The sequence below is a fragment of the Gobio gobio genome (genome assembly GCF_949357685.1).
Source record: "Gobio gobio genome assembly, chromosome: 15".
NCBI lineage: Eukaryota > Metazoa > Chordata > Actinopteri > Cypriniformes > Gobionidae > Gobio > Gobio gobio.
The window spans coordinates 50,767,351-50,786,428 of NC_137108.1; the positions used below are offsets into that span (position 1 = coordinate 50,767,351).

The window sequence follows — 19,078 nt, forward strand, 5'->3', positions numbered from 1 at the left end:
TATACCGTGATAAAAGCTTCAGCAATTAATCGCAACATGAAAATTTGATACCGGCACATGCCTAGATACGAGCTGCCGCTTGCTTGTGTATTCTCCGCCTGAGAGAAAGTGCAGACAATGCCGAAATCAGCTCATAAACACTCACAGAAAAGACCAAGTAGCAAAAGCTAGTAAAAAGAAAGTAAACAACAACAGATTAGACGACGAAACCCCGTCAGAATTAGATTCAAATAGTTATAGATGGACATATACAACAAACAGGGACAGTTCGTCTGCAGTGTGTGTGACTGGTGTTGTTTGTTAAGGTAGTTCTCTTAAGGTAGTTCTCTAATAGCTATTGCTATTAATAATTTATTAATTTATCAATTTCCATGTGTTTTAAATATAATACACTACTGATATTAATTAACTGAATATATATTTTGTTTGTAGGTTGGGGGTTTTATAGAAACGTATGCAGTTATACAGTATAAAACTTTAAAGGCCGTTTTCTCAAAATGAGTTTCTCACACTCAGAGTCAGATTATCCACTTCAGTAGCATCTACAAGCACCAACTCTTCCAGTCTTATACTGAACTATATTCTGAAGGCTTTTACAGAGGGATTTGTTGATATATCATTCCTATCCTGAGTTATAGGTCCTTTAACTCCAAAAAACATGGCGAAAATGAATTTTTTCAGGCTATTGTCAGTATTCTCTAATTTACTAAAGCACAAAATAAGATATCCAGAATCCCCTCAGTGAAAGCCTTCTCATCTAACATGTCAACAAATACAACCAAGAATTTTAAACCTGATCCAATTCCCAGATTTTGTTTTTGGAAATGTATGCAAATGAGCGTATATTTAAGTATATAAGGCCTCATTTGCATATTAAAACATAATTTACACACCTTGTAATACATTTTTTTCTTATGTTTATGCCAGTAATAAACTGGAGAAGTTTCACAGTGATATGTTGTAATTTAAAAAAAATCCCTATTCACCTGTAGTGTCTCGCCTTAAAGAAATGAATCGTTTTATTCAGCAAGGATGCATTAAATTGATCAAAAGTGACGTTTATAATGTTACAAACGATTCTATTTCAGATAAATGCTGTTCTTTTGAACTTTCTATTCATCAAAGAATCGTGAAAAAACTGTTTTCAACATTGATAATAATCATAAATGTGTCTCCTCATATGAGAGTGATTTGTGAAGGGTGATGTGACACTGAAGACTGGGGTAATGATGATAAATTCAGCTTTGAGCACAGGAATAAATTACACTTTACTATATATTCACATAGAGAACAGATGATCTACACTGTAATATATTTCACAATATTACTGAATTTTTTTTGTATTTTTAATAATATAAATGAAGCCTTGGGGAGCAGAAGAGACTTCTTCTAAAACAGGGTTTCACCAAGTAAAATGCAAGACTTTTTAAGACCATTATGAATTAAATTTAAGACCTATATAACACAATAAAAAAAACTTACAAAGGAAATGCAGAATCACAAAAACGTTCCCTTAGCGTCGTGGTATCGGGTCAAAGTGTTCTCGATGCATGTATATAATGCATGTAGGTGATTTTGAATTAATATTTCATATCGATAAACAATGGTTAGTCTACATACTGTTAAAACTAATTGTGGTATTGATTTCTTTGTAAGATTGCCGACTCTACAGAACAGTGGCAACTTTACCGCGCTCCGAGTACCCCTGAGTGGTTGGGAGCATATTCGTTGTGTTGTGCCTTGATTTCGTTGAGGCTTGATTTCGTTGTGGCTTGATTTCGTTGTGTTGTGGCTTGATTTCGTTGTATTGTGGCTTGATTTCATTGTGTTGCGGCTTTTTCATTGTGTTGTGGCTTGATTTCGATGTGTCGTGGCTTGATTTTTCGTTGTGTTGTGGCTTGATTTTTCGTTGTGTTGTGGCTTGATTTCGTTGTGTTGTGGCTTGATTTCGTTGTGTTGTGGCTTGATTTCGTTGTGTTGTGGCTTGATTTCGTTGTGGCTTGATTTTGTTGTGGCTTGATTTCGTTGTGTCGTGGCTTGATTTCGATGTTTTGTGGCTTGATTTCGTTGTGTCGTGGCTTGATTTCGTTGTGTTGTGGCTTGATTTCATTGTGTTGCAGCTTTTTCGTTGTGTTGTGGCTTGATTTCGTTGTTGTGGCTTGATTTTGTTGTTGTGGCTTGATTTCATTGTGTTGCGGCTTTTTCGTTGTGTTGTGGCTTGATTTTGTTGTGTTGTGGCTTGATTTCGTTGTTGTGGCTTGATTTCGTTGTGGCTAGATTTCGTTGTGTCGTGGCTTGATTTCGATGTTTTGTGGCTTGATTTCGTTGTGTCGTGGCTTGATTTCATTGTGTCGTGGCTTGATTTCATTGTGTTGCGGCTTTTTCGTTGTGTTGTGGCTTGATTTCGTTGTTGTGGCTTGATTTTGTTGTGGCTTGATTTCGTTGTGGCTTGATTTCGTGGTCTTGTGGCTTGATTTATTTGTGTTGCGGCTTTTTCGTTGTGTTGCGGCTTGATTTCATTGTGTTGTGAACTTACGTTTGCCTTTTACATTGCGTTGTGGCTTGATTTTGTTGTGGCTTGATTTCGTTGCGTTGTGGCTTGATTTCGTTGCGTTGTGGCTTGATTTATTTGTGTTACGGCTTGATTTCGTTGTGTTGTGAACTTACGTTTGCCTTTTACATTGCGTTGTGTTGTGGCTTGATTTTGTTGTGGCTTGATTTCGTTGCGTTGTGGCTTGATTTATTTGTGTTACGGCTTGATTTCATTGTGTTGTGAACTTACGTTTGCCTTTTACATTGCGTTGTGTTGTGGCTTGATTTTGCTGTGGCTTGATTTCGTTGCGTTGTGGCTTGATTTATTTGTGTTACGGCTTTTTTTGTTGTTGTGTTGTCGACTTATGTTTGCTTTTTATATTGCGTTGTGTTGTGCACTACTGGGCCACCATACAAAACACCCACCGCACTGACCAAATTAAGTGCATTAAAAATCACTGTAATGTTGCTTATTTCTAATATCGACAGCTGTTGATGCCAGTTATAAAGATCATAAATGATTTGACTGGATGTTTCAGCATCTCACTGGCCTCAAGAAAAGCATTGTCACAGTTTCCGGGCATGAGATTGGACAGACTTTGCATTCACAAAAACCCCACACAGCGGGCGCTAGATTAGGCTTTGTTCACCCTTCGTTTTCCCGCCAGTATCCAGATGGCAAACCTCATTCTCAACATTAGCTAGGGACAAAAAAAACTGAGGCATTGTGCACAGAGTTTACCGTAGCATGTGAATGATGCATGCTGGGAGTCCTGCGCACGAGTCTCCATCTGCATGTGAATGATCCTCCCGCCGCCCATGGCCTCACGCCACACCGATTTCTCTCATTCAGCCACAAAATGACAGCTGCCAGGAGTCCTGCGTCCTCATGACTTCTCGCCGCTGCTGATAAATATAGTCATTCCCCGCTCAAATCCCTCTAATGCTCCTGGAGAACATATATAAAGCGTAATGGTGCTGGTCAGCGGTGTGAAACGCTCACTGGTTTGTCAAAGGAAGGGTTTTCACGTCCCGCAGTGCTGCTGTAAAGCCATCCAGTCAGACCTGCATTCACAAAGCAAAGGCACGGTTATCTGTATTTCACACACAGCAGAGACTCAAAGTGCTTTACACACTCAAACATCATATTCCGGGTTAATCCCACGAGATGCATTTCAAAAAACATTATGAAGAAACACCATTAAGATGTAATTGTTTTAATGATAATAGAGCTGTTTAGGTTGTAGCCCTAAAACTACGGGAAAGAATTAGCATTTTTTTTTAGTTCCCTTGGGAATTTCAGAGAAGTCTGGTTTTGCTTTATATATTCCCTGTAGGAGGAAGTAAAAGATTTGAAATAAAACAGTGCTAGCAGGTGCACTGTAAACCCTGCCGCTCTCAATAATCAATTGGTTTGAGTAGAGCCAACTCAAATTCAACACATTAGTTCAGTCTGATTAACTTTTACGAGTATTCAGAACTTTCTCAAAACGGACACATTTTCTGTCATTCTGAATTGTTTCATTGTTTGATGAACTTTATTTAGACTAACTTAACCCTTTGGTGCTCTTTCTGACCGGAAAATTTTCTGTTTTGAAATGTTAAATATCACTGCTTCATCGGAATGATATGAAACTTGGTGACTTTTCTAGCATTAGGTGTGTAAACACACAAAAAAATTGAGGGCATGATTCGAGCATGCTCATTGGTCGTTAAAAAAAAGTAGCGTTCATTGTCTTCAGTCATAAATGACCGACCATAGGAAATGAATGGGAAATCGGCAAAAACACAAAAATTCACCAAATATTTGTGTGTACAATCTACAAATCAGCCACAATGCTGAAAAAAGTACACACACACACACACACACACACACACACACACACACACACACACACACACCTATGAAAAACTGAACCTATGAACCACATTTGGAATTTTTTTTAAATCACAGCTTCATCTGAATGATATGAAACTTGGTGACTTTTCTAGCATTAGGTATGTAAACACAAAATATTGAGGGCATGATTCAAGCATGATAATTGGTCGTAAAAAAAAAATACTCCCACTTGTGCTCTTCAGTCAAAAATGACACCATAGCAAATGAATGGGAAATCTGCAAAAACACAAATTCACAGAAAAAAAATCTATATTTTTGAGATTTTTTAAATATATATTAAAATCCATCAACAAAAATAAATCATTAAATGTGTTCAAAACAGAACTAGGGAATTCTCCATAGAGACCTCTAGTGGTTACACACATGGTTGCAGGATTTCTTAAATAATCCCAAAAGAGGGGCTAATCTGCCTTCAAAAAAAATATTTTGAAGGCCTAGTCTCTATTTTAACCTGAAATACTGCAATAACTAAATAAAAAAAAAAAATTATTATAATTATTGCAGAAATATTAAAAAATACCATCAAATCATCTCAAAATACAAAATTAAAAAGAAAAAATATTATTGAAGAAAAATAAAATTGCATTGGTTTTACTGGGGTGGAGGAAGTTACATTTTTAGGTGCTTCTGACCGGGAAGACGACCAATGCAAGCCCTAAATGAAGAGCACCAGAGGGTTAAACTTAACCGAAACTGGGCTGGGATTTCAATTTCCCAGCATGCTTTGCCATGAAAATAAGTGTAAATAAGTCAGAATGCTTGAAATAGCATCCCATGATTCTCTGAGGGAATTCAGTGCAAATACTAAAATACGACAAGCAAACGTTTTTCCGAAAAAATAAATAAAATACATTGATTTACATCCAGGACTTTCACAATCAGCCAGTGGGATGCAATCCACATCCCAATATTTCCACAGTTATCTGTAGACGGAGGTCAGGACTTTTTGGGAATGTGTTTGCGTGTTGATATGATGCAATTCAAGAGCGGATTAGGCAAACACTTGATGGCATGTCATGTTCCTGGGCAGATACCCAGCGCATCTGACCTTGTGGAAAGGGTTAAGAGCCATCATATGGAGCTCAGAGGGCCGTTCGAGAGCTCGTTTCTGCAATAAACATCCAGCGCTTTACCAGCCAATGTCACACAGACGTCGGCTTTCATGTGTGAAGAGCATTGCTTATGTCGGCTAACACACACTGTATTTAGAGTTAGTATTCGTGGTTCTTTAACACATCCAGTCACCATTGCACTAGGCAAGAAAAATTATTTTGTTATTACTTTCATCACAATTAAAGCACATTTCTCTCCCTAAATTATCATTAATGCAACTTTTAAATGTCAAAATACTGGGGGGGGTACTAAAACATAACCCTTACTAAAACATACCACAATGCGATGATTTAAATAATGTATTGATTAATTAATAAGCATACATTAAGGTCAGTACAACAACTTTCACAGTTGTTAGTTGCACTCAAATCATCCTTGTTCACATTACTTAAAAAACTCATGTAACTACATTTACTGAGTTGTTTCCACTAAAAATGAGTATTGTCAGCTTTACTTAATAAGTGTTTGTTCGGTCAACTTAACATCGCTGAGAGAAACAAACAAACTGGGCAGTGGATCTGTAGTTCCCAGCATGCTTTGCAAGGGACTGCATTAGGAGAGTAAATTTAGGGATTATTTTATGTGTTTTTCAGTAAAAGGAAAGATGTTGTTAGTTTATGTTAGTGTTATGCGCAGTTATGTTGGACATTTAGAGGAGTTTCTGTCATTTTGTGGTTACTCATATACACACATTTATTGGATGGAATTCCTGCCCTCAATTAATTTAATTTTGTCCAATGAGTTATTTTTGCATTTTGTTTCTAACAATATACAATTCATAGTTTTCCACTTGGAGAGAAAATAGTTAATTTAATAAGGTAAATTAAATTGATAAATGTGTTCACCTAACATAATAAACTTTCATAAATTTAACATGACATTCAAATGGTTTGTATTTACTCAAATACATTTTGTCAGCTTTACTTGAATTTCTTTTATAACTAAATTGTTATTTCTGAAAATGACTCGATATAGTTGCGTGGAACCACTTGACCTTGATTTTTTGAGTAAAATCAAAAAGTTTTTTTTTTTGAGTGAATACTGTTATGATTTACACTACAGTTCAAACGTTTGAGGTCAATTTGTTTTAAATGAATACATCACGGATGCATTAAATTGATCAAAAGTGACATTTATAATATTACAAAACAATAATCAAATCCTCATATGAGAGTGATTAGTGAAGGGTCATGTGACACTGAAGACTGATGATAAATTCAGCTTTGATCGCAGAAATAAAATATATTTCACTATATATTCACATAGAGAACATCTGATTTACATTAGAATAATATTTCTCTATTTTTACAGTATTTTTGATCAAATAAGTTCAGCCTTGGTGAGCAGAAGAGACTCTTTCAAAAACAAAAGAAACCTAACTTTTAAACACTAGTGTACAAATACTTTAAAATTGTATTATATAACTATAAATGTTTTCAACAAAATGAGAGGGAAATGTGAACAATTGTCATGAAGAATACACTACAAAAAAAATATCTAAATATATTTTGACCTTTTTTGCGACCCTTATTTCTAAAAAGGCGAAAATAAAACCAGTTTGTAATAATAAAGCGATGCACATGCACATTACAGGAAATGGGTTTATAGGAAGCCTAACCGATGTACCCGAGCTGAAGTAAAACAACAATTAATGATTGGTCCTCGCTGGGATTGGTGTGTGAGTGCATGCGGCTCAGAAAGCCAATCAGATCGCTCGCTCTCATTGGCTTTTCTTGGTCGGCTAATGACTCAATGCAGTCAGCGGCAATCTAAATGATCACTGCCAGAACAAAAGTGCATCCATATTTATCTTCTCGGTCAATTTCCCATTAGTTCTGAAAATAGGGCGGTTTTACAGGCTAAGCCGGGCACACAAACAAATTCATCTTAGACTATCGTAATCCATTAGGTCCACTCTCTTTCTCCTCGTGCGTCTTGTTTTCCAGCTGAATGTAATCTCATTGAGGAGAACGGATGGTCAATACTCCCGAGTGTGAGGCTGGTCTGGAGAGAAACGCCGGTCCTAAATACTCGTACGAGATTGCCACTACATCAGCTAATTTCACTAATTCCTCACCTCCGCTAGAACAGGACATCAGCCCATCTACAAGCTCATTATCCCTCTGGGGCTCTTCATTTAGGGCTTGCATTGGTCGTCTTCCAGGTCAGAAGCACCTAAAAATGTAACTTCCTCCACCCCAGTAAAACCAATGCAATTTATCTTTCTTCAATAATATTTTTTCTTTTTAATTTTGTATTTTGAGATGATTTGATGGTATTTTTTTATATTTATGCAATAATTATGGTCTATTTTTGCCATTGAAAATTATACAAAATTTTTTTTTTTATTTAGTTATTGCAGTATTTCAGGTTAAAATAGAGACTAGGCCTTCAAAATATTTTTTTTGAAGGCAGATTAGCCCCTCTTTTGGAATTATTTAAGAAATCCTGCAACCATGTGTGTAACCACTAGAGGTCTCTATGGAGAATTCCCTAGTTCTCTTTTGAACACATTTAATGATTTTTTTTTTTGATATTTAATGATTTTTTTTTTTGATGGATTTTAATTAGGGGTGTAACGATTCGTTTTAACAACGATTCGATTTGTATCACGATTTGAGGTTGTCGATACGATTCAAGGACGATATTGGTTCATTTAGAACGATACGATCCGAAACGATTCAGTGACTTGAAATCGATTCAGTAAGTTTTTAGCCAAAAATTGTGTGACTGAAATAAATATCTGGATACTGGTCAGTGCAGGTGAAGTTTCCTAGACTCATATTTATGCAATAATTATGGTCTATTTTTGCCATTGAAAATTATATGAAAAAAAATGTTTTGTAATCTGTATTGCAGTATTTCAGGTTAAAATAGAGACTAGGCCTTCAAAATAATTTTTTTGAAGGCAGATTAGCCCCTCTTTTCAGTCCTTCCAGAAAAATGCGGCTTTTTTTGTGATTGTTGCGGGCAAAAATCCTTGATTATGCGGCACGTTTTCTTAAAAAATGCGATGGAAAGTGCGGGATATTTATGCCATTTTATGCGATAAAATTGCGGGAACTTGCAAAAACTGCGGTTTGATGAAAAAGAGAAAAAAAGCACTACATCACAGAAAGTGCTGGAATATTTAAGTTCTCATCTTGTTTTATTGAAGACCTTAATAATGGCTCAAATTTACAAAACATTGAGTCAAACAAGTTCTGTAGCTTTACAAAAGAAATATGCTACAGCTTCTGAAAAAATTAATAAATAACTTCCTGTTTTACAGAGGTAGCTTAACAAAACACACATTTGAGTGCTTCCAATGCACAGTGCAATCTCTTAAAGGGTTAGTTCACCCAAAAATGTAAATTCTTTCATTAATGACTTACTCGCATGTCGTTGGACACCCGTTGCACTTTACACTCTCAAGACCCATAAAAGGCACTAAAGACTCATGATTCGGATTGCGTGTCAAACTGCTGAAATACGTGACTTTGGCGATCCAAACCGCTGAATTGACTCACTGATTCATAATGCTTCAAACCGCTGAATCGACCCACTGATTCATAATGCTTCAAACCGCTGAATCGACTCACTGATTCATAACGCTTCAAACCGCTGAATCGACTCACTGATTCATAACGCTTCAAACCGCTGAATCGACTCACTGACTCATACCGATTCAAACTGCTGAATCGACTCACTGATTCATAAAGCTTCAAACCGCTGAATCGACTCACTGACTCATACCGATTCAAACTGCTGAATCGACTCACTGATTCATAACGCTTCAAACCGCTGAATCGACTCACTGACTCATACCGATTCAAACTGCTGAATCGACTCACTGATTCATAAAGCTTCAAACCGCTGAATCGACTCACTGATTCATAACCCTTTAAACCGCTGAATCGACTCACTGATTCATAATGCTTCAAACCGCTGAATCGACTCACTGATTCATAACGCTTCAAACCGCTGAATCGACTCACTGATTCATAAAGCTTCAAACCGCTGAATCGACTCACTGATTCATAACCCTTTAAACCGCTGAATCGACTCACTGACTCATACCGCTTCAAACCGCTGAATCGACTCACTGACTCATACCGCGTCAAACCGCTGAATTGACTCACTGATTCATAACGCTTCAAACCGCTGAATCGACTCACTGACTCATACCGATTCAAACCGCTGAATCGACTCACTGACTCATACCGCTTCAAACCGCTGAATCGACTCACTGATTCATAACGCTCCAAACAGCTGAATCGACTCACTGATTCATAACGCGTCAAACCGCTGAATCGACTCACTGACTCATACCGCTTCAAACCGCTGAATCGACTCACTGATTCATAGCGCTTCAAACCGCTGAATCGATTCACTGACTCATACCACTTCAAACCGCTGAATCGACTCACTGACTCATAACGCTTCAAACCGCTGAATCGACTCACTGATTCATACCGCGTCAAACCGCTGAATCGAATCACTGATTCATACCGCGTCAAACCGCTGAATCGACTCACTGACTCATACCGCTTCAAACCGCTGAATCGACTCACTGATTCATAACGCGTCAAACCGCTGAATCGACTCACTGATTCATAACGCTTCAAACCGCTGAATCGATTCACTGACTCATACCGCTTCAAACCGCTGAATCGACTCACTGACTCATACCGCGTCAAACCGCTGAATCGACTCACTGATTCATACCGCTTCAAACCGCTGAATCGACTCACTGATTCATACCGCGTCAAACCGCTGAATCGAATCACTGATTCATACCGCTTCAAACCGCTGAATCGACTCACTGATTCATAACGCGTCAAACCGCTGAATCGACTCACTGATTCATAACGCTTCAAACCGCTGAATCGACTCACTGATTCATAACGCGTCAAACCGCTGAATCGACTCACTGATTCATAACGCTTCAAACCGCTGAATCGATTCACTGACTCATACCGCTTCAAACCGCTGAATCGACTCACTGACTCATAACGCTTCAAACCGCTGAATCGACTCACTGATTCATACCGCGTCAAACCGCTGAATCGAATCACTGATTCATACCGCGTCAAACCGCTGAATCGACTCACTGACTCATACCGCGTCAAACCGCTGAATCGACTCACTAATTCATACCGCTTCAAACCGCTGAATCGACTCACTGACTCATACCGCGTCAAACCGCTGAATCGACTCACTGATTCATACCGCTTCAAACCGCTGAATCAACTCACTGACTCATACCGCGTCAAACCGCTGAATCGACTCACTGACTCATACCGCGTCAAACCGCTGAATCGACTCACTGATTCATACCGCTTCAAACCGCTGAATCGACTCACTGATTCATACCGCGTCAAACCGCTGAATCGACTCACTGATTCATACCGCTTCAAACCGCTGAATCGACTCACTGATTCATACCGCGTCAAACCGCTGAATCGACTCACTGACTCATACCGCGTCAAACCGCTGAATCGACTCACTGATTCATACCGCTTCAAACCGCTGAATCGACTCACTGATTCATACCGCGTCAAACCGCTGAATCGACTCACTGATTCATACCGCTTCAAACCGCTGAATCGACTCACTGATTCATACCGCGTCAAACCGCTGAATCGACTCACTGATTAATAGCGCTTCGAAGCTTAATAATGCAACACCGGGAAACTGCTTTGCTTTGGTCTTTTGCTGTTATTTTTGTTGGCAGATGTGAATTTGCGTGCTTCATCATCATTTCGCTGATATCTGTGGTTTCTCCATGGGGTTTGCAGCTTTTTGATGACATTCACGTCGGGTAATTACCATAGACCGTAAAAAAATATGGACGACGCGACTTCATTGACTTCCGCTGACCAAAGTTGAAGCTTTCATAGGCCCGCTCACGGCGCTGACATCTTGGGACCGAGTCTGCGCAGTAGAGAACAGGAAGTAGAGGCGCGATTATCAAGAGCCCGCCCACACTCTCGCAGATGCAGAACAATTCATTATGTTGGTGTGAAATAAACAGTTATGGAAGTGTATAAATTAAAGCTAAAGCTCCAATCTCCTCCCAAAAATCCAGAAAAAAGTCTGTTAGTGCCTCAGTGACAAGTTCATTCAGAGAAGCCGTCAATCTCAGCTGTCAATCATGACGTCACACCCCCCGTTTTTATAGCATCAAATAACTCACTAAAACTAAACTTATTTAAAAAACGAACACTTGAAATGAAATTATTGTAATAAAAACTGCCTAAAATGACAGAAACCATCTTCAGGAAACAATTATTTGAAGTGTAATTAAATTGTTTAGTGTGTCTCGCGTCCATTCTAATACATGGAGGGGTGGGGTTTAGGAGCTATACTGGGACCGGCCACCAGGGGGCGATCGAGCCGCGGAAGCTTCAGTTTCTGACAGGAGCACTACAGGCTTGGTAATTACGTCACTTCAAAACGTTCCCATGGCAACAGGGGGAAATGGCGGCTCTTGTGTGAAGTAAACAAACATTTTTCAACTTTCTGCTAATATATATGACTTTTTTGCAACAAAAATGCGGGAATTATGAAATCATAAATATGCGGACTTTGGCTGATTATGCATTAAATCATGCGATCGCATAATCGCAGTTTTTCTGGAGGGACGGTCTTTTGGAATCATGCAACCATGTGTGTAATCACTAGAGGTTTCTATAGAGAATTCCCTAGTTCTGTTTTGAACACATTTAATGATTTTTGTTGTTGTTGATGATTTGAATATATACTAAAAAAATTTCAGACTATTTATTATAAAGTTTTAGATTTTTTTTTTTGTTAGAAAAAAAACTATTTTTCTGTGAATTTGTGTTTTTGCAGATTTCCCATTCATTTGCTATGGTGGCATTTTTGACTGAAGAGCGCAAGTGGGAGTATTTTTTTTACGACCAATGAGCATGCTCGAATCATGCCCTCAATTTTTGTGTGTTTACACACCTAATGCTAGAAAAGTCACCAAGTTTCATATCATTCAGATGAAGCTGTGATTTTTAAATTCCAAATGTGGTTCATAGGTTCAGTTTTTCATAGGTGTGGTTTTTCAGCATTGTGGCCGATTTGTAGATTGTACACACAAATATTCGGAGAATTGTTGTGTTTTTGCCGATTTCCCGTTCATTTCCTATGGTCGCTCATTTATGACTGAAGACAATGAACGCTACTTTTTTTTTAACGACCAATTATCATGCTCGAATCATGACCCCAATTTTTTTGTGTTAACACACCTAATGCTAGAAAAGTCACCAAGTGTCATATCATTCCGATGAAGCTGTGATATTTAAATGTAAAAACAGAAGACTGTCCGGTCAGAAATGACGAAGAGCACCAGAGGGTTCAGTGCATGTGAAGTTCTGGACATTTTCAATTCCTGATGGTTCTAGTTTTTCTACAGTAGCGTAAGTACCGATGGTCCCAAACATTTATGCACTATAGGATGTAGGTCGGACCCAAACAGATTATCAGAGCAAATCAGTCATTAAATCAGTAGTTTTAAAACTTTCTGTGAGACGTAATTTCACAGTGTTGGAGATTCAGTGGTATCTCGTCTCTCTCGCTCTCAAAATGCACAAATGGCTTCATTGATTTCGAGATGCACGGTGAAATTACAAGACTTTTGTTTTATAGCACGGCAATATCTAAACATATAAAACTATAAAGTACTCGCGTGCTCTGTGAGACGGTCTTTAGGCGCTCAACCAAGCCTTAATTCACCAAAGCGTGGGATGCAGTGGGGTAAAGTGTGCCGCCACTGGACTCTAGAGCAGTGGAGACGTGTTCTCTGAGTGACCAATCACGCTTCTCTGTCTGACAACCAGTGATACCAGTTACTCTAATCTGACTACTTTTTTCCAGTATCGAGTAATCTAACGCGTTACTGTTTCCAGACCAGTAATCAGATTAAAGTCATTTATCCAAGTCACTGTGCGTTACTATTTTTGTCATTTTCCTTACTAAAAATATACATTTTTGCTTTCTTCTTGTGTCTCGGGGAGAGTATTTTAAATAAGTGAAGACTTTATTAAGTCTTTATTACATTTTTTATTAAAACTTTATTTTTTAATTTCAAATTAAAATGTCAGGAGATACATTTTTTGAACGTTACTGTTAAAAATGCACTGAGTGTTGGCAAAAACGGTGGTCATTTCTATGTTGAGGCGGTTGAGAGGTGTTGTCGGCAAATGCTGAATGTAACTAATAAAGTAACTTGTGATATAATTTAGTTACTTTTAAAATCAAGTAATCTGTAAAGTAACTAAGTTACTTTTTAAAGGAGTAATCAGTAGTCCATGGACGAGTCTGGGTTTGGCGGTTGCCAGGAGAACGGGACTTGCCTGACTGCATTGTGCCAAGTGTAAAGTTTGGTGGAGGGGGGATTATGGGGTGGGGTTGATTTTCAGGACTTAGTTCCAGTGAAAGGAACTCTTAATGCGTCACCAAGACATTTTGGACAATTTCATGCTCCCAACTTTGTGGGAACAGTTTGGGGACGGCCCCTTCCTGTCCCAGCATGCACCAGTGCACAAAGCGTCGCTCCATAAAAACATGGATGAGTGAGTTTGGTGTGGAGGAACTTGAGTCCTGACCTCAACCCAGCTTTGGGATGAATTAGAGCGGAGACTGAGAGCCAGGCCTTCTCGTCCAACATCACAAATGAAGAATCCCCATAAACACACTCCTAAACCTTGAGGAAAGCAGAAGCTGTTAGAGCTGCAAAGAGTGGGCGACTCCATATTAATCTTAAACATATTTTTGTTTTAAACCCTGTGGTATCGAGTATTATGTACTTTTGGTGGTATCAGTACCGACTACTAGATTTTTGTTATCGTGACATCCCTAGTTAGTAATGTCTCAGACTGAATGGCCACTTTCCTCCGCCATTAAACGTGCTTCGTTTAACTCTTTGATTGAAGTGAATGTTTGATGTGTCCACAGGTGCTGAGCTCTTCGGGTTGTTTAATTACCCGGGTCGCCGTGAGGGTCAGTTTAAGTATTACACCGTCAAAGTGCCTCTACGAGTGCAGCCGCAGGACCAGGGCATCTGCACTCTGGAGGCCAACTGGCTCGATCACATGACTCAACATTTCAACAACGGAGCTTCACTAGTGGACGGATACTTTCAGCTGGCCAATGACAGCGGTGAGTTAGTGGTGATGCTACTGAGATTCAAAGACACACATGTATATATATATATATATATTAGGGATGCCACAATTCTCAATATAATATTGAACCGTTCGGTACGGCCTTCACGGTTCAATACGTGCTTGTGTATCGCGGTTTTTCGGTTTTGCATTTAATTAATTATTTTTCTATAAATTCTATCATTGCCTCCATCCCAATATACTGAACAACACGACATACATTCACATCACACGTTAGTGGTGGAGTTATACTCACGGAACACTAGAGTTATTCACAATCACCAAAGTTCATTATTTGCATGTGTTTTAAAGCCTTGCCGGTTTCATTCGCGTGCGCGGTTTTAACATGCGCTTTTCAGAGCGCGCGCACTAAACGCCTGTCAAACACGTGAATACTGAACTAAGTAGTCGTTTTACTGCGCTAATACTGTCACACACACACACACACACACACACAAGGTTAACATAAACACAGTCTATGTCTAAAGTGAAAGTAAAATCGCGTGTGTCTGTATATTAGATGCAGTATATTAGACAACAGCTCAGAAGTGAACACGCGGTCCTTAAAGGGACAGTTCACCTCTAAAATGATGTCATTATTTACTCACTCTAATATTGTTTCAAACCTGTATTCATTTCTCGATGACAGAATATTCATTTTTTAATGAACTATCCCTTTAATGTTAATACAACAACAAAAGACAAAGAGAAAATCACTCACTGCTCTTGACTGAAAAACTAATACAGTAGCTTTAATAAGAATCAATGTATATTTTATAGTGAAGTCTATGTAGTGTTTTATTTTTACATTTATTCATTTAATTTCATACTTTAATGCTGCTGTACAGCTCTGAGCTGCCAGTGTAAATCTTTATATATATTTATTTTATATTATACAATACACTAGGAATACACGTTTGTTTAAGTAAAGTTTTAAGTTTAAGTAAGGTTTTTCAATTCTTTTAAGTAAAATAAAGAAAGAGTATTGCAATAAAAAAATAGTATTTTTTCTCTTTAACCTCTTGCTGTTCCTGTCGCTTAAGAATAGAATAACAAAAAACTGATGTGACAAGCCATCAGAACCGAACCGAACCAAAAACCGTGGTTAAAAACCGAGGTATGTATTGAACCGTGGACTAACTGTATTGTTGCATCCCTAATATATATATATATATGACCTATAATGTTACAAACATACCCAGTTATTTAAATCATATTGCAAAAGTACTTCATGGACTGAATATATGTTGCTAGAGTTAAAAACAACAACATTGGATTACCATGTTTTGTCAAATGAAATTAAAAAGTGGAATACATTTCAAAATTATATGCAAAAAAATGCAAACATTTAAAACTATTGAATATATCACTAAATAAATGAGAAATAGAACAAAACTAATAATACAATGTAGAAAAAAATAAATTCGGAATATTAGATTTATTGTTAAATGTAATGCATAACAAAAATATATATAAAAAAAGTGGAAAACACTAAATTGAATGAATAAATTAATTCCAAAATGGGATGCACAAAAATAAAAAAGACTAAATGAATACATTTTAACCACTTCAGCTCTGCAGCATATTTTGATTTTTTTTGAGAATTAGGCGTGTCTGAATTTAAAAGAGCGCCTACCCACATACATTGGAGTAAATTGATAAAAAATTGTCTCATTTTACAGAAAACACTCTACCTTTTAACACAGTGGTGGAATATTGCATATATTATACTGTATTTATTCACAATTATATGATAAACATATATAAAAAGTAATATTTTGATTTATAATTTGTTATTGTTATTTGAAAATAATTTTTAATCTGTTTGGTCTATGTCCCTTCAGAAAGGTTCTGTTGATTCCTCTAGGTGTCAGTAATCAGGGGAAAAAGAATCTTCTTGATATCTCCTTCCAAAAAAAAGTTATTGAGATGAATCTGTCGAAACGGTCTAATAACTCCTTCTCATCTGCATTGATTTAAATCTGCCACTGGGAAATCGAAAAGAAGGCTCCGCCTCCTCAACTTTGTAAAGGGAGATCCCGGGCTCTGATTGGTCTAGAAGCCTGATCGACGTGTCTATAGTGAGCTGAGATACTCAGCTTTTTTGACGTATGACGCAATACGTGATGATGTCATCAAAAATTGCGTCATATCACAGTGTGGTTTGGCCAAGCTTGCTCACACACACGTGATAATGGTCTCATTTAGAAGAAGAAAACCTCAGGAACGAGCCGATGTAGTGTTTGAGGCTAGCAGCTCCACACGGAGGAAGTGATCCGAACAGGAATATGACTCATGTGTTTGCTTGTTCAAAGGAGTCATTTCCATCTTCGTGATTCTTTTGATAATAACGTTACTGTAATAAACTGCACAGTGATATTCTCGAGAGCTTTCATATGACTTGGTGAGTTTGTGTGATATAAATATGAAATGTTTTATTATTCATATGATTTTTTCAAGGGGGTTTTCCGAATTCAAACCGTATTCTCTTCTTCTATGTAACAAATGCAAAAGTGAAGGGGTGCAGAAGTGGTTAAAAATTAACTAAATAAAAAAAACACATAAACTGTACACTTACAAAAAATTATTATTAAAATTATTTTTAATTAATAGTAAAATTCCATCAAATTGAATTGAATAATCCTTCAATTAAATGTAATGAATAATCAATTAAAATATGTAAGGAATATTCAATGCAAATTGATGTTCATTCACTTTAGTGTATTTCACTTTCTGATTACAATTAACAAGAAATTTAATATTCAGACTTTTATTGTATACAAATTATCATCATTTTTGTTATTTTTCTCATTTATTTTGTGATATATTCGATTTTTACATAACAATTTTGCATTTTTATGCATATGTATTCACTTTTTTAATTTAATTTGACTAAAAACGGTAATAATGTTGTTAACTCTAGCACCATGTAGTATTTTGTCCCCAAAAAAAGGCACTTTATTACCATTTTTTTGCCCATTTCACACTTCTATAATATTTTTTTAAGGCTTATGACCGAGAAATCTTCTAATAAATGGATCAGTGATTCTAAAAAGAGTGCTTGGTTTGATATTAGTTTATTCTGACTCTATTAATCATCCTATAAAACACCTTGTGGGGTTTGAAAGCATTTTCAGAAAGCAATTCAACTTGAGATCTGTGCTGTGGATGGTGTTGCACTGTGGGAAATGCACTGGTGGTTTGAGTTGTGCTTCGCTCCTTTGATGGCTAACCGAATATAGTTTTGTGGCTGGGTTATGACATCGGGGACACGGGGAAAGGAGAGTATCTGTCATCGTTTAGAGCTTTCTGGATCTTCAAGTGGTAATTTAGTTAATTCTTATTAGTTAATTCATTTCCTTTAATGACTCAGAAAACCCCTGCCATGCTCTGTGCCATTCTGCCCAGGGAAGTCCTGAGGAAAGGCAGAAATTAATGCAGTTTTTATTATTTTTTATATTTATACATGTAAAACTCAAGCTGCGTTCACACTGCCAGAGACTTTGCTCCATGTTGTAGACAACAAACCCGTTTTCTTAAATTTTGGAGGGGAAAGACTAAATATAAATGGAATCAGTGCATTAAACGCTTAATATTAGAGATGAACGAGAAACTGCAGCAGTGTTCATTGCATTGACAAATAATTTTCATCATAATTTTCGTCAACAACCTTTTTTCACTGACAGAAACGAGACGATCACTAAATAAAAACGACTGTTGGATGACAAAAACTATGAGGAAAATCAACTGTCATTTTCGTCAACAAATAAAAACGAGACGAAAATGTTTGTGAGGGACGATTAGGGAAGAGATGGTGTCAGAACTGATGTCCTGTGTCACAGATGCTGATTTATGCCAGGCAATCGCTTATGAACTAATGCTGATGAATAATGACAGTGTTTACTTTACCATGTTTTTATAGTAATATGCTTTAGACGGTTGTAATGACGCATATTTGATCTCCTCATCTGAACTTGAATGAGCTCCTGCAACTGTAAGACGCAGACATTTCAAAATAAGAGTCCCGGAGTATTTCGAGCTGGTTTATAATTAAAAGTCACGCATTATATATTAGTTTTTGGTTACACAATAAACTATATTTAATTTCATTCCCATTTAATTCATAGTCAGGAGGAAAGACCAGTATTTGACACATATTCAATAAAGTATCAGGGTTATAATAGTTCTAAAAATCTTCATTACTTGAAATTAAATAAATGTTAACTGAAATTAAAAAAATAAATAAACTTATTTGAAGCTTTAGCTTAAAGGGTTAGTTCACCCAAAAATGAAAACTCTGTCATTAATTCCTCACCCTCATGTCGTTGGACACCCGTCAGACCTCCGTTCATCTTCAGACACAAATGAAGATATT

At 37.3% G+C, this 19,078-nt stretch overlaps 1 protein-coding gene across 1 annotated transcript in view; it reads left to right on the plus strand.

Annotated features, from left to right (window-relative positions):
- rftn1b (raftlin, lipid raft linker 1b) overlaps positions 1–19,078 on the plus strand; it is a gene marked incomplete at its 3' end in the record, with an annotated part of 223,971 nt that overhangs the window by 117,723 nt on the left and 87,170 nt on the right. Inside the window, exon 6 of the mRNA XM_079838147.1 lies at positions 14,495–14,698. Within this exon, the coding sequence (XP_079694273.1) occupies positions 14,495–14,698 (204 nt within the window). The remainder of the gene's footprint in view (positions 1–14,494; positions 14,699–19,078) is intronic.